The sequence below is a fragment of the Lissotriton vulgaris genome, chromosome 2_1 (genome assembly GCF_964263255.1).
Source record: "Lissotriton vulgaris chromosome 2_1, aLisVul1.2, whole genome shotgun sequence".
In the NCBI taxonomy this organism is placed as follows: domain Eukaryota; kingdom Metazoa; phylum Chordata; class Amphibia; order Caudata; family Salamandridae; genus Lissotriton; species Lissotriton vulgaris.
The window spans coordinates 1,802,784,351-1,802,806,473 of record NC_141687.1 but is presented as its reverse complement, the minus strand read 5'-3'; the positions used below and the strand labels follow the sequence as shown (position 1 = coordinate 1,802,806,473).

The 22,123-nt window shown below is 51.4% G+C and overlaps 1 protein-coding gene across 11 annotated transcripts in view; it reads left to right on the top strand.

Moving 5' to 3' along the window:
• NAP1L4 (nucleosome assembly protein 1 like 4) overlaps positions 1 to 22,123 on the top strand; it is a 1,422,554-nt gene that overhangs the window by 618,168 nt on the left and 782,263 nt on the right. For all 11 annotated transcript variants that reach the window (XM_086957864.1, XM_086957862.1, XM_086957858.1 and 8 more), the window contains one exon: positions 5,419 to 5,541. In XM_086957864.1, coding sequence (XP_086813990.1) covers positions 5,419 to 5,541 — 123 coding nt within the window. The remainder of the gene's footprint in view (positions 1 to 5,418; positions 5,542 to 22,123) is intronic.

Sequence of the window (22,123 nt, the reverse complement as noted above, 5' to 3'; positions counted from 1 at the left end):
CTTCCTCAGGAAGGAGAGGTTCAAGATGCTGACACTGGCTCAGATCTTAGCTGCCCGGGAGACTGGATGGTAGCGTTGGACTTGCAGGATGCTTATTTTCACATTCCCGTCCTGCCGGCCCACCGGCGTTACCTGCAGGTCACGGAAGGCCACGAGCACTTTCAGTTTACCATGCTCCCCTTCGGCCTTACCAGCGCCCCACGGGTGTTCACGAAAGTGATGGCGGTGGTCGCAGCTCATCTGCGCAGGTTAGGGGTTTCAGTCTTCCCCCTACCTCGACGACTGGTTGTTGAAGGCGGGCTCGTCCCAGACAGTCGTCAGCCACCTCCAGACTACGGCCGACCTCCTGCACCTGCTGGGGTTCTCCATCAATGTGCTGAAGTCACACCTGTGTCCCTCTCAGAAGCTCCTCTTCATTGGAGCGGTTCTAGACTCTGCGCAGTTTCGGGTTTATCCTCCCGAACAGCGGGTTCAGGATATTCAGGCTCTGATTCCGATCTTTCAGCCGTTATCCCGAGTCTCGGTCAGGTTGACGCTGCGGCTTCTGGGGCTAATTGCCTCCTGCATCCTTCTGGTGCATCACGCCAGGTGGCGGATGCGGGCTCTGCAGTGAGACCTGAAGTTTCAGTGGGCCCGCATCAGGGCAACTTGTCTGACCATGTCTTGATCTCGGAGGGCACTGCAGGACAGTTGCAGTGGTGGCTCACGGACCGCGATTGGGTCAACGGCAGATCCCTCTCCCTACCCCAACCGGAGCACGTAGTTGTAACGGACGCGTCTCTCCAGGGCTGGGGGGGGCCACATGGGAGAGGTGGAGATCAGAGGCCTCTGGTCTCCGTCGGAGTCCCGGCTCCACATCAACCTTCTAGAGCTGCGGCCGATCCGGCTTGCACTGAAGGCATTCCTCCCCTCTGTCCGGGGGAGTGTAGTGCAGGTATTCACGGACAAAACCACCGCCATGTGGTACTGCAACAAACAGGGCGGGGTGGGGTCGTGGACCCTATGCCAAGAGGCTCTGCGCCTCTGGCAGTGGCTGGAACATCAGGGCGTGACCCTGGTGGTTCAACACCTGGCAGGTTCCCTGAACGCCAGGGCGGACAAACTCAGCCGTCGGTGCATGATGGATCACGAATGGCGTCTGAACTCGGACGTGGAGCAAGGCCTCTTTCAGCAGTGGGGAGAGCCTTGGTTAGATCTATTCGCCACCGAAGAGAACGCGCAATGTCATCAGTTCTGCGCGTTGGATTTTCCAAGGCAGCATTGCTCGGATACGCTTTTTGTCGCGAGTGGAGCTGCGGTCCGTTGTACACCTTTCCGCCTATACTACTTCTGCCCAGAGTGCTGAAGAAGATCAGACGCGACCGGGCCCAAGTTATACTTGTGGCTCCGGACTGGGCACGAAGATACTGGTATCCCGAGCTACTCGGCATGTCTGTCGATCCCCCGATTAGTCTGCCTCTTCAGGAGGACCTTCTGTCACAGCAGCAGGGGACTGTCCTCCACCGAACCTGTCCAGTCTCCAATTACATGCGTGGAGATTGAGCGGCGGCAGGTGAGGCCATTTGACTTTCCTCCTGAAGTCTGTAATGTGATTCTGGCAGCCAGGCGTCCCTCCACAAAATCGGTATACGCCTTTAGGTGGAACAAATTTGTGGTATGGTGCACAGCAAAGGCTGTGGATCCCCATTCTGCCCCTCTTTCAGAGGTTCTCCTCGTTCATCTTTCTCTTGCCCAGCAGGGCTCTGCTCTGGGCACTATCAAGGGCTACCTCTCTGCTATTTCTGCCTTCTTAAGGCTCCCTGATCAGCCCTTTTTGTAAGGCTCCCTGATCAGCCCTTTTTGTTCAAGTCCCCAGTTGTAAATAGGTTTTTGAAGGGCATCACTCATATGTTTCCTCCTGTTCCTTTTGTGATGCCTCAGTGGAACTTGAACCTTGTTCTGACTTACCTGATGTGTGCTCCTTTCGAGCCACTTCATAACTGTCCTCCTGTCTCCTTACTCTCATGACTGCATTCCTGGTTGCCATCACCTCTGCCAGGAGGGTGATTGAGCTCCAGGCTCTTTCCTCTAAACCTCCTTTCCATTCTGTCCATCCGGACAAAGTTGTGTTGCGGACGAGACCCTCTTTCCTGCCCAAGGTAGTCACAGCCTTCCACATCGGGCAGTCCATCACCTTGCCCACCTTCTTTCCGCCTCCCTCGAAAGAGGAAGAGAGGCTCCAGCGTCTGGACCCAAAACGTGCGCTCTCATTCTATTTGGATTGCACACGCCAGTTCCGGGTGGATGACCAACTCTCTGTTGGTTACTTGGGCGCTAAGAAAGGTCGGGCGGTGCACAAGCAGACCATCTCTCGGTGGGTCGTGTTGTGCATCAAGGTATGCTACTCTTTGGCTAAAAAGGAGCCTGCTGTTGGTCTGAGGGCCCATTCCACTCGGGCCATGGCGGCGACTACTGCCCTGGGTCGGGTAGTCCCCTTGCAGGACATCTGTCAGGCAGCTACCTGGGCCTCGCTGCACATGTTTGAAAGACACTACTGCCTGGACAGCCAAGTCCTGAGAGATGGCTTTTCTGGCCTTTCCGTTCTACAGGACTTTCTGGTGTGATCAGTGGTTTGCAAACCCACCACCGGGGTTGGTATTGCTGGAGTATCCATTCTAAGGTAAGGAATCTAATGCTAACCTGTTTCTTTCAGATGCACAAGTTACTTTCCTTCGGTAACGATATATCTGTAATAAACAGTAGTTAGTATTAGATTCCTTACCGCCCCAACCATCCTCCCCGTTCTGCGAACCGATATCTAGGGTTAAGGTCATTCCCTCTCAGGGCCCTAGTTTCATGGCACCAGTGTTGGTTTTTATCATGGCGCTGCGTTTCTGGCGCGGAAAAGCTATGTATAAGAACTGACGTCAGCGCACGAGGGTGGAGTCTAAGTACTCCGACGTCATCCTGGTGCCGACGACGGACACGGAACTGCAGACGACGCCTACCGACGCGCAGGGGTACTGCTACGCAACATTTTCTGGATCCAGTCTGACGCCTGGAGATATTCTAAGGTAAGGAATCTAATACTAACTACTGTTTCTTACAGATATATATCGTTACAGAAGGTAAGTAACTTGTGCGTCAGTGGAACTGGGCTCAAAGACAACAGATCTGGTGTTGATGGACAGCCGCTTGCATCTCTCTCTGCAGTTGTGGAACACACAAAACCCGTCCAAAGGGCGGCTATACCTCGAGCCAGTTCCACAGATAGTGCTAACAGCACACGCATCACTCACCGGTTGGGGAGCCCATCTCCTAAACCATACATTTCAAGGTAAATGGACCACTCAACAAAAACTGCTCCATATCAATCACCTAGAATTACTTGCAATATTTCTAGCATTAAAAGCATTCCAAGTACAAGTGATGGCAGAACATATTCCAGGAGTTCACAATCAGATTGTGGATCTCCTAAGTCGGCAGACATAGCAGATACACGAATGGGAACTTCATCCTCTAGTTCTTCAACCATTTTTCCAAATGTGGGGTCAACCAGACAGATCTATTCGCAACAAACGCAAATGCAAAATGCCCAAACTTCTCCGCTAGGTTTCCACACCCGTTGTCCAAAGGCAATGCAATATGGATGAACTGGTCAGGCAGATTTGCGTACGCTGATTCCCCTAGTAGTACGCAAGCTCAGACAAGTCTCTCAAGATGATCCTGTTGGCTCCCACATGGGCACGCCAACCGTGGTTCACAACACTAGTGGAACTCTCCGTAGTTCCACACAAAAAACTACGCCTCTCCCCAACATTGCTAACGCAGAACCATGGAGAGATAAGGGACCCCGATCCAGGTCAACAGAATCTAGCGATTTGTCTCCTGAAGTCCTAGAGTTCGGTTATCTTAACCTTCCACCGGACTGTATGAACATCATTAAAGAAGCCAGACGCCCTCCTACTACAGCTTGCAATACAGCAAAATGCAAAAGATTTGTGATCTATTGCAATAACAATCATATTGATCCGCTGGATGCTTCCATTTGATACTTGCTACACTTGCAAATATGTAATCTAGCATATTCATCCATACAATTACATCTAGCAGCACTTGCTGCTTATTTACAAAACCGACAACACTTGTCACTATTTAGAGTACCTGCAATTAAAACCTTTATGGAGGACGTTAAAAGAACAATTCCTCCCAGACTACCACCCTCTCCGGTGTGGAATTTAAACATAGTTCTTACAAGGCTCATGGGTCCCCCATTTAAACCTCTACATAAATGTGAACTTCTGTTCCTCACATGGAAAGTAGCTTTCCTTGTCGCAATTACCTATCTCAGAAGGGTAAGTGAGATCCAGGCTTTAACCATACAAGAACCATTCTTACAAATACATCGTAACAAAGTGGTTCTCAGAATAAATCCAAAATTCCTTCCCAAAGCCATTACTGGTTTTCATCTTAACCAGTCAGTTGAATTACCTGTGTTTTTCCAAAACCCAGACTCTGTGGCAGAAAGAGCTCTTCACACACTAGATGTCAAAAGAGCACTACTTTATTACATTGACAGGATTAAACCCTTTCGAAAAACAAAACAACTGTTTGTAGCCTTCTCCCCGCCTCATAAAGGTAACCCCATCTCAAAAGCTGGGATCGCCAGGTGGATAGTTAAATGCATTCAAATATGCTACCAAAAGGCTAAACACACATTAACAATTCCCCCTAGAGTGCGTTCAACGCGCAAACTCGGGGCTTCCATGGCATTCTTAGGAAACATTCCCTTAGATGACAGATGTAAAGCAGCAACATGGTCTACACCACACACCTTCACCAAACACTATTGTGTTGACGTGCAGGCTAAACAACAGGCTTCTGTAGGCCAGGCTGTTCTTAAAACACTGTTTCAAACCACTGCAACAGATACAAGTTACCACCGCTGGGGGAGACACTGCTGTACGGTCTATGCATAGTGTAAAATCTGCAGCTCATATGCCTCGAACGGAAAATGTTACTTACCAGTATGCATCTGTTCTTGGCATGTAGAGCTGCATAGTTGTACACGCCCACCCGCCTCCCCGGAACCTGTATCTGTTCCAGTATTATCTTAATTAGATACATTCACATTGACATCTCTTACTTCTTACTGACTCAATCATTTCCCATCATGGCGAAAAACAATCTAACGCTGGAGTTGATGCCCATGCGCACTATCGTCCAAAGGAGTAGTCAACTATCTCGTGACTACAAAAGACTCTTCCAAGACAACAACAAAGTGTAGGCATCCGAGCCCAACACCAGATGGCGATCTATGCATAGTGTACAACTCTGCAGCTCTACATGCCAATTACAGATGCATACTGGTAAGTAGCATTTTCCTGTTTTTAAATTACATACATTCTTCTAACTTAGATTGTGTATGTTATTTTTCAGGAATCCTTGAAAACAAAGGCATCAATTATAGAAGAAACAAAAAACGAGGCACATCACAAAGGAGTCCCAGATTTTTGGCTGACAATATTTCGAAATGTAGATCTGCTGTCTGCATTAGTTCAGGTAACTACTCTTTTAAAATATTACTACTACTGTCCACTTCAGTAACATTACAAAAAATAAGGGCCTGTATGTACGATGTGAAACAGTTTGTTTATTATGTTAATGTTTTTGCAAACATTTTATTTATATTAATTTGTATAGCACACTAACCACAGAGAGGGTATTCATGCAGTTGAGCAGCTTGTGTAGGTGTGTGGTCCCCAAGGAAATATTTTAAGAGCCAAGTCTTCAGCTTCTCGTGGAAATCAACGTGTGAGTAGGAGGCTCTGATGTGTTGAGGAAGGTCATTCCATGCCTTGTGTGCGATGTAGGGGAATTAGCTTTATACTTATTTTACTAAACCGACTTGTAGGAGGCTGTCTTAGTATATGGTGCACACTGATTTAAGTGAAGCACCGTGCGCTAATCCAGACGACCCTTACAGTGATTTTAGAGGTCCTAGACAACCATAGAAAGTTCTCCTAACCGGACATATGAACACAATACACACAATATTTCAAAGGTAGACCGGTAAGTAAGCACAAATACACAGTTGTCTCTAGGAGGATACCAAACCAAATACTTAAAAAGTGGAATGTGAACTGCGACCAAAGTCTGGCATTGGACCAGAAGACTCGGAAAAGCTGGGGACACAAGGAACCACCCAAGGCAAGTATCCAGGAGCCCCAGAGAGGCTGTGTTTAGAGCGTAACTGCTCATGGTGCCAACACCATTCCTCCTCCAAGCCTTCACACTCTGGGTCAGGTAAGTCGAAGCACAAAAAAGTCAAAGAAGCATCGTGCCTCTTAGACTTCTCCCCATCAGTCACCCGACGCAATGAGGGATGCAGGTGGTGCCCCTCCTGCGGCTCTGCGTGCAGAATCTGTAGGGTCTGCCCCGGGTTTTCCACCCCTTCCCGGGACCGGGAGTGACCCCAGCCCAGTTTTCAGTTCTACGAAGCAATGCATGCCTTCTTTGGGCGGCCCGACTCTGATGGCACACCTTTGGGCCCCCGGACTCAGCTGGGGGCCCTGGGCCTTCTGCGGCGGCTTCGACGCCGCAGGGTCCCCTTGGATCCAGGCCTGGATCCGGAGCGGTGCTGGTTGACCTCGTTACAACTCACCTGGTGCAGATTCCACCGGCACCACGTCAGCAGCCGGCGGCGGCTGTATCCCCAGCCGACGTCGACCCCGGCCACCACCTTGAGGTAGACACGGAGTCGGACCAACTTCGGCGGCTACTTTTGTGCCACTGTTCTACCCTGGCTTTTTGAGACTAGATTGGCAGCAAGAAGAGGGTGAGGTGGGCTATGAGGGGTCTGGGGACCCTTTAACCGACCAATTGGTGTACAAACAGGACTGGAGAGAGGAACTGGGGGAAGACAGTGGTCTGGATACCTCTCCAGACCTTGGCATGTTGTCTCCTACCAGCGGCTACTTAGGAGAGAGCGTCATATGCAGTGGTGTTGGGTAGGACGGCCGAGGCTCTCCACCGCGAGCTACCTACAGTTGCAGTCAAGACTAACCTCCTGACAGGTGCTTCAACTGGCAGTGAGCTCTTCGGAGCCCCTGCTGCTCTTTAATGAAGCCCTCACTGACATCCTTTTGGGTACGTTCGCCCGACGGCACCGCCCGGCCCCGGGCGTCCCCACTTTACACTCCCAACACCGCGCACCCCTGAGAGCTTGGTGGTCCAAGCCTCCCCTTCTAAAGGCGCCTTTCCTACCGCACCACCGGATAGGGAATCAAAAAAGCTGGACCACCTTGGGAAGAAAATGTTTTCTTCCGCCAGTTTAGGACTGCGGTTGGTAAACACTGCATGTCTGTTGGGCCATTACACCCACTCTGTGTGGGATACGGTAGCGCAGGTGCTGCCTCAGTGCCCGCAAGAGGCCCAGGCCGTACTCTCCCATCTGAAAGAAACACATTAGTGTTAGATTCCTTACCTTAGAATATCCCCAGGCGTCAGACTGGATCCGGAAAGTTTTCTTCAGCAGTACCCCTGCTCGTCGGTAGGCGTCATCTGCGGCTCCGCGTCTGACGTTGGCATCGTGAACGCCGGGATGACGACGCTGGAGTACTTAGATGACGCCCTCGTGCGCTGACATCAGTTTTCCTTTTTTCCGCACCAGCAAGTGCAGGAAGAGCGTACCCTTAGTCAACTAACTTTTTGGACATTTTTGTCTATCTTTTTCGAGTCGACTCGACTTCTGGTGCTAGTAGGGATGCCCGTTTTCAAGCCGTGTGATGCCTGTCACCGACTGATGTCGGTTACCGACCACCACCCCCGGTGTCTCTACTGTTTGGGGGCCGACCACAATGACAAGTTGTGCCACGACTGCCAGGCCTTGACATCGAAGACTAGGCGGGAGAATTCCCGTAAGCTACTCGAGCTCCGGCAGTCGGCTCCGCACCGCTCGAAGTCCTGGTCGAGGAGGAAGTTGAGGGACCGGTCACGGAACCGGAGTCCTCACCGATCGTCGGGATCCAAGTCCTCGCACTCGGGTAAGTCGAGGCATGGCAAAAAAAAGTAGAAGAAACACAGTTGTTCTTCGACCTCCCCTCGCCGGTCACGCACACTTCGGCCGACGGTTCAGGTGGCGCCGGCAGAGCCCGCGCAGTCCCATTGTGCCCCACACCCTCCGGTCCCTGGGCTCAATGCGACTCTGGAGCAGATTCGAGACTTCTTTGTTGCCATGAGGACTCTTTCTGCCGCCTGGCCCTGCCGGTGTGCCTTCGGGGCCCGTGGGTCCAACTGGGGGTCCTAGCCCTTCCGCCTCAGCGCCGCCGGCTACTTCTGTCTTGGCGCCGCAGGAACATGTGGGATCCAGGCCTGGATCCCGGTCGACGCTGGTTGACCTCACGACTCCACCAACGCCGATCCCTTCAGAGCTGCCACCGGCGCTGTCCTCTGGCGCCGGCGTCCCCGGTTTTAGCTCGGGCTCGGCGTCTGACCAGAGCCGATCGGTGCCATCTCCGACGCTGACTGGTGAGTTGTTCACCTACGCCGACGCAGACTGGTGAGTTGTTCACCTACGCCCCGGAAGCTACTTATGCTGTGGTGCTGCACAAAGCGGCCAAGACCTTGGGCCTTGAGCCCCCTACAGCGACTGTGAGGACTAACCTCACCGAGGTGCTTTAACTGCCAGTAAGCTCTTCGGAGCCTTTGCTGCAGTTTAATGAGGCCCTCACTGACGTTCTGATGGGTCCAAGCCCACCACAGTCGCTCCTGTGGATCGGAATGTGGCCCGGCGCCACCGCCCAGCCCCGCGCGACCCCTGCTTTCTGTCCACCCACACAACCCCTGAGAGTCTGGTTATCCAGGCCTCCACGTCCCAAATCGCCTTCCCGACTGCACCCCTGGACTGGGAATCCAAATGGCTGGAACAGTTTGGCAAGAAACAGTTTTTCTCCCCCAGTCTAGGATTGCAGTCTATTAATACCGCATGCCTTTTGGAACGTTACACCCACTCTCTGTGGGATACGGTGGTGGACGTGTTGCCCCAGTGTTCGGAGGAGGCCAGGACACGGTTCGCCCAGGCTCTTGCTGAGGGGCGGGATGCAACACGGTACTCCATTCGATGTGGACTTGACGCCACGGACTCGCTGGGCAGAGCGATTGCAACAACTGTGGCGATTCGTCGTCACACCTGGCTGAGGTCCACAAACTTTTCAGGGGATGCCCAGAGCACTCTCATGGACATGCCTTTTGAAGGCCGTGGCCTCTTTGGCGACAAAGCAGATAGCGCGCTGGAGCGATTTAAGGACTCCAGGTCTACGGCCAAGTCCTTGGGCCTGTCGGCCCAGCGCCAGCAAACTTCTGCTTTTCGCTCCTTCCGGGGCCACAGAAGGGGCACCTCCGCACGTTCGTCCAGCCACAGAACCAACCTCAACGTAGTCGCGGACGTGCATTCCGCCATGGCGGAGCAGGGGGACAGAGAGCCGGTCATTCCACATCCGCCCCCGCAGCATCTGCCTCAAAGCCTTCCTAGTCCGTGCTTTCAGACTCATTCCACACCTGTGGGAGGCAGAGTTCGCCATCACCTGCTCCACTGGCGTACCATCACTTCGGACAGGTGGGTGCTGCAAATGGTCCGAATGGGCTACTCCCTCCCCTTCAAGGCAACCCCTCCAGCCATGCCACCGCAGTACCACCACATGTCGGGGGATCACTTGCCACTTCTCCAGGAGGAAGTTATGAGCCTCTTGGCCAAGGTGGCAATCGAGCGCGTTCCTGGCCCAGAAGTAGTTTGGGGTTGTTACTCCCACTACTTTCTGGTTCCCAAGAAGGGCAAAGGGGGCATCAGGAGCATCAATGTCTTCCTCCGGAAGGATAAGTTCAAGTTTCTGACATTAGCTCAGGTTTTGGCTGCCCTAGACACTGGAGACTGGATGGTAGCGTTGGACTTGCAGGACGGTTATTTCCATATTCCCGTCCTGCTGGCCCATTGGCGTTACCTGCGGTTCACTGTAGGCCACGAGCACTTTCAGTTTACCGTGCTCCCCTTCGGCCTCCTCCTCGTTTGTTCACGAAAGTGATGGCGGTGGTCGCAGCTCATCTGCGCAGATTAGGGGTTACAGTCTTGCCCTATCTCGACGACTGATTGTTGAAGGCGGGCTCGCCCCAAACAGTTGTCTCCCACCTCCAGACTACGGCTGACCTCCTGCATTCGCTGGGGTTCTCCGTCAACATGCCGAAGTCACACCTGAGTCCCCCCGAGAAGCTCCTCTTCATCAGAGCGGTTCTGGACTCGGCGCAGTTTCGGGTTTATCCTCCCGGGCAGCGGGTTTGGGATATTCAGGCTCTGATTCCGATCTTTCAGCCTTTATCCCGAGTTTCGGTCAGGATGGCCCTACGTCTGCTGGGTCTGATGGCCTCCTGCATCCTGCTGCTACATCACGTCAGGAGGCGGATGTGGGCTCTGCAGTGGGATCTGAAGTTCTCTTCCAGGGGATCCTCATCAAAGTCATAAGCACTGAATATTCCCGCCCATGTGCGGGACCCCGGAAACAATATAAAAATATATATGTAAAAAACACATATCTCGCTCCACATATATGTATGTACATATATTATTTTTCTCACACCAATGCAGCTCCATAACTGAGGCTAAAACAATGTAAACACATATACATGCACTGCAATTATTTAGGAAACAAAAGGAAAGAAAACACATTAGGTCAAATAACCTTTGAACTTTGTGTTTTAATGAGTAGACCACTCATAAATCCTGAAAATTGCTTGTAAATAGACATTGTTAGCCCTCAGGCTGCATTGTAAAAACAATAGCATAGAAAATGAAACCATTTTCAACAAAAACTGGCACCGTGCCTTTAAGGCAACCATGACCCCAGGCTTCCCATCATGCCTCAGGGGTGACAGTTAGGTCAGTTGTTCTTTCCGGCTCCTTCAGTCAGGACCCTGGTGAAACAGCTCCCTTTCTTTTTGACTTACTGTCAAAAAATATTCCTATTAATCTACAAATTTTGCTTTCACTCGACGTCTTTTAGACATAGGGTGTTACTGAAACCTTTTTTAGGCTTAAAAAAGGTGATTTTTCTGTCAAAGATGCCTTCCCTCTTTGACAAATGTCCTTCATGTGGAAGGAAGATGGCCAAGACTGACACTCATTCAGTGTGTATCCTGTGCCTACCAGAATCTCATTCCTCTAAAACCTGTGAACACTGCCAGGTTTTAACATCCAGGACTCTTAAAGAACGTGAGAGAATCCGAGTTTATGGGCTTTCTGAGAGAGGAAGATCTCCCAAGAAGCAGAAAAGTCGTAAGGCGCGGTCGACGTCGAGAGAAGCCCCGACTGGTTCACATTCGACGTCGGGATCTGCGTTGGAGAAGCAGTCGACGGCGACGAAGAAGATGTCTTCAGCGTCTACATCTAAGGTACCTCCGCTACAGACCGCGTCGAGGGATAGGTCACCGTCGAAGCAGAAGAGCTCGACGGCGAGCCACCTGACGTCAAAGCAGCATCGTCATGCTGTGACGTCAAGGCATTTTCCGTCGACGCCTGGCCATCGGCGTTCGGCGTCGAGACATCCTCCGTCGACGACTAGTCATGGTCGTTCGGCGTCGAGGGAGCCTCTGTCGACACATCGTCGGTCGACGTCGAAGCAGCCAACGTCGACGCCTGGTCAAGAGCGTTCGACGGCGAAGCGGCATTCGGAATCGAGGCACGCCCAGTCGCCGACAAAACAACGGCGATCGGCGTCGAATCAGCCTCCGTCGACATCGAGCAGACAACCTTCAACGGCGAGATGCTCCACGTCCAAGGACAGTCATCGCCACCCGAGGTCGACGTTGGAGAAATCACGGTCGACGTCGAGAGAGCGTCTACCTGCTCGGCGTCGATACGACCACCGTCGATGGATCAGCAAAGATCCAGGGAACGGAGCGCTTCGCAGCCAGAGAACATCTCTCCTGCAAGATCACAGGAGAGGTCACCTTTGAAGCAGGTGATTCAGGAGAAGGAGAGTGAATCATTGGGCCAGGCTCACGTCCTAGGGCCGCAGTTGGGTTCCCCAGGTTCAGCATCGGCTGCGGAGGTGGAACAATCTCCAGTACAGGATCCTCCTGCCAAGAGAAGGAGGGTTGCAGAAGAGAGATCTCGGTCGGGGTGTTCCTCTAGATCTCTAGTGAGTCTCTCCTCATCTTCCTCATCATCTCGGAGTGGCAGATTCTCGGATGGACAAAGCAGCGCATCGGATAGTGAGAGGTCCAAATCCCCTGCACGATCGCAACAGGATCAAACGGATCAACCTCCACGGTCACGTTCACCAGTGAAGGATCCCATCCACAAATCTCCTACTATTCATCTTTCCCCAAGGTGGAATAGACCTCTTCACCACTGGGCCAAGGACAAGGAGACGGCAGATCGGCTAAGACGGTATCGAGACCAACCTCTCCCCCGCAAGGAACAGTCTCGTTCTAGGCACTCAAGTAAGAGAAAATCTCGTCACAGAGAGCGATCTCGTTCTAGAACGCGTTCAAGTAGAATATCTAGGTCCAGGAGGACCCGTAGCTCTTCAAGTTCTTCGAGAACCCGATCTCACAGGGGCGTACTCTCCGACCCTAACAAGCAGTCCACGCTCGAGGATATCTCCAACTGTAGATATTTTCTCGTTCCAAGACATCTTAGGCAGGGGAGCCCTGAAGCTGGGAGTGCCTATGACCGCTCCGCAGATCAAGACGACTGTCATATTTGAAACCCTACAACACAGAACGGCACCCAAACCTTTGTTGCCGTTGGTCCCGGGTATAATGGAACCAGTGAATGAAGTCTTCCTCACTCCGGCAACGGTGAAGTCCGTTCCAGCGAGGATTCTCAAGAAGTATCGTCCTCCGGAGGAGGATCCTCTGTTCCTCAAAGCTGATCCCCCCGCCAGATTCAGTAATCATTGCGGCGGCTAGAAAATCCAATGCGGTAGCTTCCTCATCCACGGTACCTCCGGATAAGGATAGCAAGGTGCAAGACTCATGGGGAAGAAGAGTTTGTAACACCTCAGCTTCTTTCCTCAAAGTCTCCAATGCGGAAGCGCTGCTCGGCAGGTATGATAGAGCTCTGTGGGACTCACTTCAGAGGTTTTCTGCAAAACTTCCTCAGGAAGATAGAAAGGACTTTGAGGAGGTTCTGATGGAGGGCGGTCAAGTCTCCAATCAGATTATAGGAGCGGCGGCAGATGGGGCAACGCTGGCTGCGCATGGCTATGTGCATGGAATCACAGCGAGGAGATCCTCATGGTTACGCCTCACAGCATTGAAACCAGAGGCTCAAGCCAGAATCCTAAACCTTCCTTTTTCAGGCACGTCTCTTTTTGGAGCGAGTGCTGATGAGGAGATGCAGCGGATGAAGACCGAGTTAGACACCCTCAAAGCCGTGGGGCTTGAAAAGAAAAAGGAATCCCAGTAGAAGTTCCGTTCGAACAACAAGGGTTCTTCGAAGCAGAGGGTTCAAACCCCTCACTGGCAGAAAGTCCAGAACCAGCAAGTCCAACAAAAGTCACAATACAAAGGCAAGGGCAATTCCAAAGGAAATGGAAATCAGCGCCAAGGCAACAACTTCAATAAATCTCAGCAGAAGCAATGAGTCTTCACTTCCCCCAGCGCCGTTACCCACTCCAGTGGGGGGAAGCATTGCGCATCACAGGACAAAGTGGCAGGCCATTACAAAAGATCAATGGGTGTTGTCTACGCTGCAGAATGGGTACTGTCTTCGTTTCCATTGTCTACCTCCACCCATACCCCCGATGTCAACGTCAAGCCACCAGCTACAAAGGTTAAAGAAGGAAGTAGCGGCACTCCTCGAAAAAGAAGCCATCGAGAGAGTTCCGGTGGTCCAAAGGGGGAAAGGAGTGTACTCTAGGTATTTTCTGGTCAGAAAAAAGGGCCAAAAGGAGGAATACAGGCCCATTCTGGACTTGAGAACACTCAATCTGCATGTACGAAAAGAAAAGTTTTGCATGTTGGCGCTTCACCAAATATATCCACATCTCAGGAAGGGGGATTGGATGTGTTCGATGGACCTTCAAGATGCGTACTTTCATATACCAATACGGCCCGATCACAGGAGATTCCTTCGATTCCGGGTGGGGACCTCCCACTACCAGTTCAAAGTCCTTCTGTTTGGGTTGAAGTCGGCCCCCAGGGTGTTCACGAAGTGTGTCGCAGTGGTGGCGGCAGCTCTACGCCGCAGGGGAGTCTTCGTATACCCATACTTAGACGATTGGCTGTTGAAAGGTCCAACTCCAGGCAATGTAAGGAATCAATTCCAGACATGCATAGAACTTTGTCAGCGTCTAGGCCTGCATGTCAACTACAGCACGTCTGTCTCTCAACCCACTCAGAAGATCCACTTCCTAGGAGCTCTGCTAGACTCCGAAGTAGGAAAAGTGTTTCCTTCGGAGGAGAGAGAGTTTTCGATAGCGCTCAAGTGCCAGCAAATCACCACAGGTCTCAGAAAGTGCGGAAGATACCCTCACTCTTAGGGTCGATGGCTTCCTGCATCTTCCTAGTACCGAACGCCAGACTTCGGATGCGTCCTCTTCAGCAGGATCTGGAGGACAAGGGGGACCAACACTCAGATCGATGGGACGATCAGATCACTTTGTTGGAGGTAGCTCAATCTTCCCTCCAGTGGTGGACGAAGAGACAGAACATGCAGGTGGGAGTTCTCTTCCATCAACCTCCTCCTACTCAAACGATCATCACAGACGCATTGTTGCAAGGATGGGGGGCGCACATGGGTCCTCTACAAGTGCAGGGTCGGTGGTCTTCCAAAGAAAGCACTTATCACATCAACTTGCTGGAATTGAGAGCAGTCCACCTAGCTCTCAAAGCGTTCCTTCCCTCGCTTCATGAGGAAATGGTTCTAGTACAGACGGACACCACCACCACGATGTACTATTTGAACAAGCAGGGAGGAACCCGCTCAAGGACGCTGTCTCTGAAAGCTCAGCGCATCTGGCATTGGCTTCTGGCTCGCAAGTTGTCTGTTCAGGCAGTCCACCTCCCAGCAGAACGTGAGGGCGGACGCACTAAGTCGGCACTTCGAAGACAAAGAAGACTGGGTTCTCAACGACGAAGTGCTAGAAGAAATTTTCCAGTCATGGGGTCGTCCTTCCATAGATCTCTTCGCGGACGACGTAAACAGCAAATGCCCAAGCTTTGCCTCCAGGTTCTATCGACCAGGAACAAGACGGAATGCTCTTTTAATCGACTGGTCAGGGCAATTTGTGTATGCCTTTCCACCCCTTCCACTGATCCCGAAGGTGGTGAGCAAGCTGAACCACTCGTGCACAACAATGATCCTGATTGCCCCCGACTGGCCGAGGCAATGGTGGTACACTGACCTACTTCACCTGTCAGTGTCTCCTCACAAGAGGCTTCCATGCAGGCAGGACCTGTTATCGAAGATGAACGGGAGGATTCACCATCCCAACCTTCCGTCACTGAACTTGGCAGCATGGCTCCTGAGGTCATTCAGTACAGCCATCTAGGGCTGCCACAGGACTGCATGTCCATTCTGAGAGAAGCACAACGTCCTTCCACAAGACATTCTTATGCATGCAAGTGGAAGAGGTTCTATATGTGGTGCATGCAGAATGGTCACAATCCGGTGAAGAGTCAGGAAGAAGCAGTTCTTCCATACTTGTTGTACCTGACTAAAGCAGGTTTGAAGTTTAACTCCATTAAGGTGCATTTAGCCGCTATAACAGCTTATAGGCGCTCACCTTCACAGACTTTTTTTTTTCAGCTTCCAGCAGTAAAAGATTTCCTGCAAGGTCTGAAAAAGGTGTACCCTCCTGTACGGCCTCCTTCTCCGCCCTGGGAGCTGAACCTAGTACTATCAAAATTGATGGGCCCACCTTTTGAGCCCATTCATAAAGCTACTTTACAGCATATTTCCTGGAAAGCGGCTTTTTTGGTAGCGATTACGTCAGCCCGTAGGGTGAGCGAAATTCAGGCCCTCTGTACTAAAGAACCGTATACAGTGTGTCATTTAAACAGAGTAGTGCTCCGAACGCACCCTTCTTTCCTGCCGAAAGTGGTATCAGATTTTCATGTCAATCAGTCTATCTCTTTACCCACTTTCTTTCCTAATCCCTCTACTCCAGCTGAGAGGGCGTTACACTCTTTGGACCTGAAAAGGGTTTAAAGTTCTATCTGGACAGGTCCAAGTCTATTCGACATTCTGATCAATTGTTTGTTAACTACGGATCGATCAGAACTGGTCATGCAGCGTCGAAACGTTCCATTTCCAGGTGGATCGTTTCGTGTATCAAGCTTGCTTACCAATTGGCGCAGAAACCTCTGGGGGGGTACTCCTAAAGCGACTTCCACTAGAGGTAGAGCAGCCACGGCGGCTTACCTGCATGATGTGCCCATGTCTGAGATTTGTAAAGCGGCGACCTGGAGGTCTGTCCATACATTTACCAGACATTACTGTCTAGATTCTGACACGAGAGCAGATACACAGGTGGGCCAGGCCTCCCTGAGGAATCTGTTTAACAGCTGAGGATTTGGCTGTTATGATTTGGTTGGGTAATGTACTTCTCATTTACCTGCAGGTGGTTGATGGGCTTGCTATTCTATTCAGTGCTTATGACTATTGATGAGGATCCCCTGGAAGAGAAGGATAAGTTACTTACCTGTAATCCTAGTTCTCTTCTAGGGGTATCCTCATCAAAGTCATAAGCAACCCACCCGCCTCCCCAGGTAAATGAGATTTGGTACTATTTCAATCTTGTGGTTGAGCCCTGTCTTCAGGGTTATGCAAAGAACAACTGACCTAACTGTCACCCCTGAGGCATGATGGGAAGCCTGGGGTCATGGCTGCCTTAAAGGCACAGTACCAGTTTTTGTTGAAAATGGTTTCATTTTCTATGCTATTGTTTTTACAATGCAGCCTGAGGGCTAACAATGTCTATTTACAAGCAGTTTTCAGGATTTATGAGTGGTCTACTCATTAAAACACAAAGTTCAAAGGTTATTTGACCTAATGTGTTTTCTTTCCTTTTGTTTCCTAAATAATTGCAGTGCATGTATATGTGTTTACATTGTTTTAGCCTCAGTTATGGAGCTGCATTGGTGTGAGAAAAATAATATATGTACATACATATATGTGGAGCGAGATATGTGTTTTTTACATATATATTTTTATATTGTTTCCGGGGTCCCGCACATGGGCGGGAATATTCAGTGCTTATGACTTTGATGAGGATACCCTTGGAAGAGAACTAGGATTACAGGTAAGTAACTTATCCTTCCAGTGGGCACAACATCAAGGCAACCTGTCCGACCACATTCTGATCTCGGAGGGCACTGCAGGACAGTTGCAGTGGTGGCTCACGGACCGCAATTGGGTCAGTGGCTGATCCCTCTCCCTACCCCAACCGGAGCACACAGTGTTGACGGATGCGTCCCTCCTGGGATGGGGGTGGCCACAAGGGAGAGGCGGAGATCAGAGGCCTCCCATCTCCGGTGGAGTCCCGGCTCCATATCATCCTTCTGGAGCTGTGGGCGATACGACTTGCACTGAAGGCATTCCTTCCCTCTGTCCGGGGAAGTGTAGTGCAGGTGTTCATGGACAACACCACCGCCATGTGGTATTGCAACAAACAGGGCGCGGTGGGGTCAAGGACCCTTTGTCAGGAGGCTCTGCTCCTCTGGACATGGCTGGAACATCAGGGCATCACCCTGGTGGTTCAACACCTGGCAGGTTCTCTGAACGCCAAGGCGGACAAACTCAGCCGTCGGTGCATGATGGATCACGAGTGACGTCTGAACTCTGACGTGGCGCAAGGTCTCTTTCAGCAGTGGGGGGAGCCTTGGTTAGATCTATTCGACACCGAAGAGAACGCTCAATGTCATCAGTTCTGCGCATTGGAATTTCCAAGGCCGCACTCGTTTGGAGACGCTTTTCGACGCGAGTGAAGTTGCGGTCTGTGATGCGCCTTTCCGCCTATACCACTTCTGCCCAGAGTGCTGAAGAAGATCAGGCGTGACCGTGCCCAAGTCATCCTTGTGGCTCCGGATTGGGCATGAAGATACTGGTATCCCGAGCTACACAGTCTGTCTATCGATCCCCGTTTCGACTGCCTCTTCGGGAGGATCTTCTGTCACAGCAACAGGGGACGGTCCTCCACTTGAACTTGTCCAGCCTCCACCTACATACGTTGAGATTGAGCGGCGACAGTTGATGCCATTTGACTTGCCTCCTGTAGTCTGTGATGTCATTCTGGCTGCCAGGCGTCCCTCCACAAAAATGGTACACGCCTGCAGGTGGAACACATTTGTGGCATGGTGCACAGCAAAGGCTGTGGATCCCCTTTCCGCCCCTCTTTCTGAGGTTCTCCTCTTAATTCTTTCCCTGGTCCAGCAGGGCTCTGCTCTGGTCACCATCAAGGGATATCCGTCAGCAGTTTCAGCCTTCTTGAGGCTTCCTGATCAGCCTTCTCTTTTCAAGTCCCCTGTTGTAAATAGATTCTTGAAAGGCATTACTCGGAGGAGGAGCTTAGCGCGCATCCAAGATGGTCGCGTGAGCACAGGGCTCCCCGGACCCTCGCCAACCTTCGCAATCTATCCTGAACTTATCCTGATTTTTTGGGACGGATTCCTTTTTTTTTTTTTTTTTTTTTTTTTGAAAACCTTTATTGTGCAGTTAGTTAGTAGCATACAAATACGGGCCTACAAGCAATTAGGCCGGCCACGAAGCAATCTGAAAAGCACATAAGTCAATACAGAGGTTTCCCGGCAGTCACCCAGTATATTACGAACAAGCAGTTCAATCGTAGAGGAGCCGAGTGTGACCGCCGGATGCAGGATCAAAGAAGGTTGATTTTATAATAGAAAATATAGCAGGATCAGTTGCAGTTTAATCATCTGAGTGCCCTTAGCGGGCCACGAATCAAGCAACAATACAGGAAGGCCTCAACTAAAAACGGTTATCAGTAATAGTCTACAGCAATCAGAATGTAGATGCCACATTCCCAATCAGTACCCACCGTAGCCCGCCGCGTGCACACAGACCACCAAATTATTATACTAAGACCTAACTGAGTACCCAGAACGGCAAAAGGAGTTAGTCATTCTCTATACTGACCCAGAAGATAAGAAAATATGGAGAACACTAAAAAAGGAAGAAAAGAAGGAATGCCGTGTTGCTGTACGCGCCCCCACAGCGGTAAAGGCGAGCAAAGTGACTGGGGACCACGCTAATGGGGGTGGGGCGGTCAAGTCAGGATATCTTTGGACGGATTCCTTGAGATGAACTTTGGCTGAGTTCATAACTCTTTTCAAATCTTAAATCGGACTTGGGCAAACGAAACTGTGTCGATCTGAACTTTTTGGGCCCACCGGGAGGCAAGCCGGGGACTAGGCGAATCGTGGATCCGGGACGGAATAGAACACCAACAACAGCAGTGGGGTCTCCTCAGTCGCCCCCTCATCACTTTCGGTTTCGTTTCTGGATCCCGACACTGTCTGATTGTGATGCCGTATCCCTCGGCTCGGGGTCATTCCAGCCTCTAGCTAATGCAACCACTGCCCTAACTCTCCAGTCGCGTGGATCACTTTTGTACTTTTGTTTTGGCATTACGAGCCGACTTTTGGGGTCTATTGGTGCCCGGCCTAACGGCGGCCATTTTCACCAGTTCTCGCGGGCCCCTCTGGGGCGCATCTTCCAACATGGCTGGCAAGGGTGACGCCGAGAAGCGGAAGACGAAAGCACCTCTTCGTGGGGGACTGGTCCAGACAAATGTCATCGATCGCTACACCCAGCCCAAAGGATCCCCTGGCCTTTCCAGTCGTACCCCAGAGGATGCCAAGGAAGACCCTTCCGCCCCTGTTGATCTGTCTCTGCAGGACATCATGGGCGCTGTGAGAAGTTGGCCTGATATGTAGTGCTCACTATTCTAGTGATCACTGTGTATCATTCCAAACAACCCTTATTGATGATTGGTTGTAAGTCAACCTTATAGACCAGCTATCCTAGTAGCATGGACAACACCAGTCTTTAGGCTAAACTCTAGAGGGCGTGTTAAGCCAGCTGTTATACCATCACATATACCCCTTGAACACCAAGTGAAAGGACACCACACAAGTTGTTATGAAAATAAAAGGATATTTATTTATAACAAGTCTACCCTGATCTCTTTATGAGTCAGGGAGCTAAGCACACAACAAAACTCTTACGAAAATACTTTAAGTTGCACAATTTACACAAATGCCCGAGGGGCCCGAAAAACCATATACACTAAAAAGGGATGCGAAATACTAGCAGGTAAGTAACAAGATCCAGAGGCTTCAGGATCGCTAGGACTACACTACTGAACTCTAAGGTTAGGAGCAGGAGGCCTAGGGAGATTGGGTGCAGAGTGTGCATTCTCACGCGGGATGTGGCACAAAGTCTATGGATGCTAGTATTTGTAAAGTTACTGTTATCGGACGAATCCGACTAGCTAGACTGAAAACGAAAAAGGATCTGGACACTTGGATAGTGAACCTACGCTGGAGCACCGAAATGCTCGGGTTTCCTAGCCCAGGGGCTGCGGCTGCATAGGGTTCAAAAGACGTCGGGAATCCTCGTTACAGTCTATGGAGCCTGAAAGAAGAAGTTGCTGGCAGGCGACCAGTGATGATGTTCGGAGTGATCCAAGCCTGGATCGATGATGGAGTGGACCTGAAAGCAGAGGGGACTCAGTTCTTAATCACTAGCCAGTGATTAGGTGGGCACCAGGATGGCACCAGATGAAGTCACCTCGACCAGGTGAGTGGGCGAAGCTGGACTCTGCTGTCCCTCGGACCAGGAGGCGTTGTCGGCGACCAGGCTGGGGGTGCGAGCTGTCCCACGAAGGTGTCTGCTGTCGGCGATGCTGGACCCAGGATTGGGGCAACAAACCTTGGCAAAGTCAAGCCCACGCGGTGGAGTCAAGATGGCGTCTGGAGTGGACCAGGAGGGTCCGGGGTGCTCCTCTTTTGGAAGGGAGCAAGGGCCAGTCTGGAGCAACCAGACCAGCGATGTAATCGTCGTGGTTTGTCGTCAGGAGGGCCACTAGCCAGCAGGCAAGTGACCGGACAACGCGGTGAGCAGCAAAGAGCAGAAGGGCCCCACGCAGATCTCGTGGATGCTGGGGGGCTGGACTTCGGTACTGGAGCTGCTCAGGGTTAGGGTTTCTCAAACCCCAAAGCACTCACTCGAGGATCCCTCGGCGGTCGTGCTGGATAAGCGTCGTGCAGTTTTGAAGATGGCCGGTCCCTTCAGGTCTCGTCGCACCCACGAATCTCAGCTGGGCTGATGATGCAGGTAGAGGTCAGAGATGCCAGGGAATCCGGGTCTCGTCGAGCTGGTCAGTCTTGATCCGGAGGATGGACGTGCAGCAAACCGCAAGCGCTTAGATGGTGCACGCTGGTGCAGGGTGGCTACTCCTTAGCCACAAGGGAGAGTTTTCAGAAAAAGTCAAGAGTCCTTTCGTGGAAAGTAGTCAAGATTCAGAATTATCTAATTTGGGAAGGGGGCCTGCTCCAACTTTATTCTAAAGAAAGGGGCTGGCACGCGACTAGGTCCAACCCATGGGTGGGACCAGGAGGGGGGTAGTTACACCCCTCTCCCTTGTCCGGACTTTCCCCAGCTCAGGGGCTGGTGTGCCCCTGGAACTGGTTTAAGCCGGCATATGCACAGTGAGCACCGGGGTGCTACTTGCAGTCACCTTCCTCTCAGCCCTGCCTACCTGGGATACACAAAACCCTGTCTGGGATGGTGCTAGCACCGCCCCTGACAGGAAACCCTTTGTCCAAGCTCTCCTCGCTGGAAGGACTCCCAGCAGCAGGAGGTCAGACTTGTGTCTGTGGTGGCAGCATCCATTTTGTGATGCGGAGGCTCGAGTTAGCTTTAACCGGGGTTCACAGTTACATACATGTCGTGTCCCTCTAGAAGGGTGGAATGCTAACCCCGTCACCAGAATTGGCGAGGGGTTAGTATTCCAATTCGTATGACACCTTACTCGACATGTTTTGATAAAGCGATACCTAAGTTGGCAAACAACCGCGAGGATTATAATGCATTTAAGAGTATATGGTACGCGTTATCATGGAA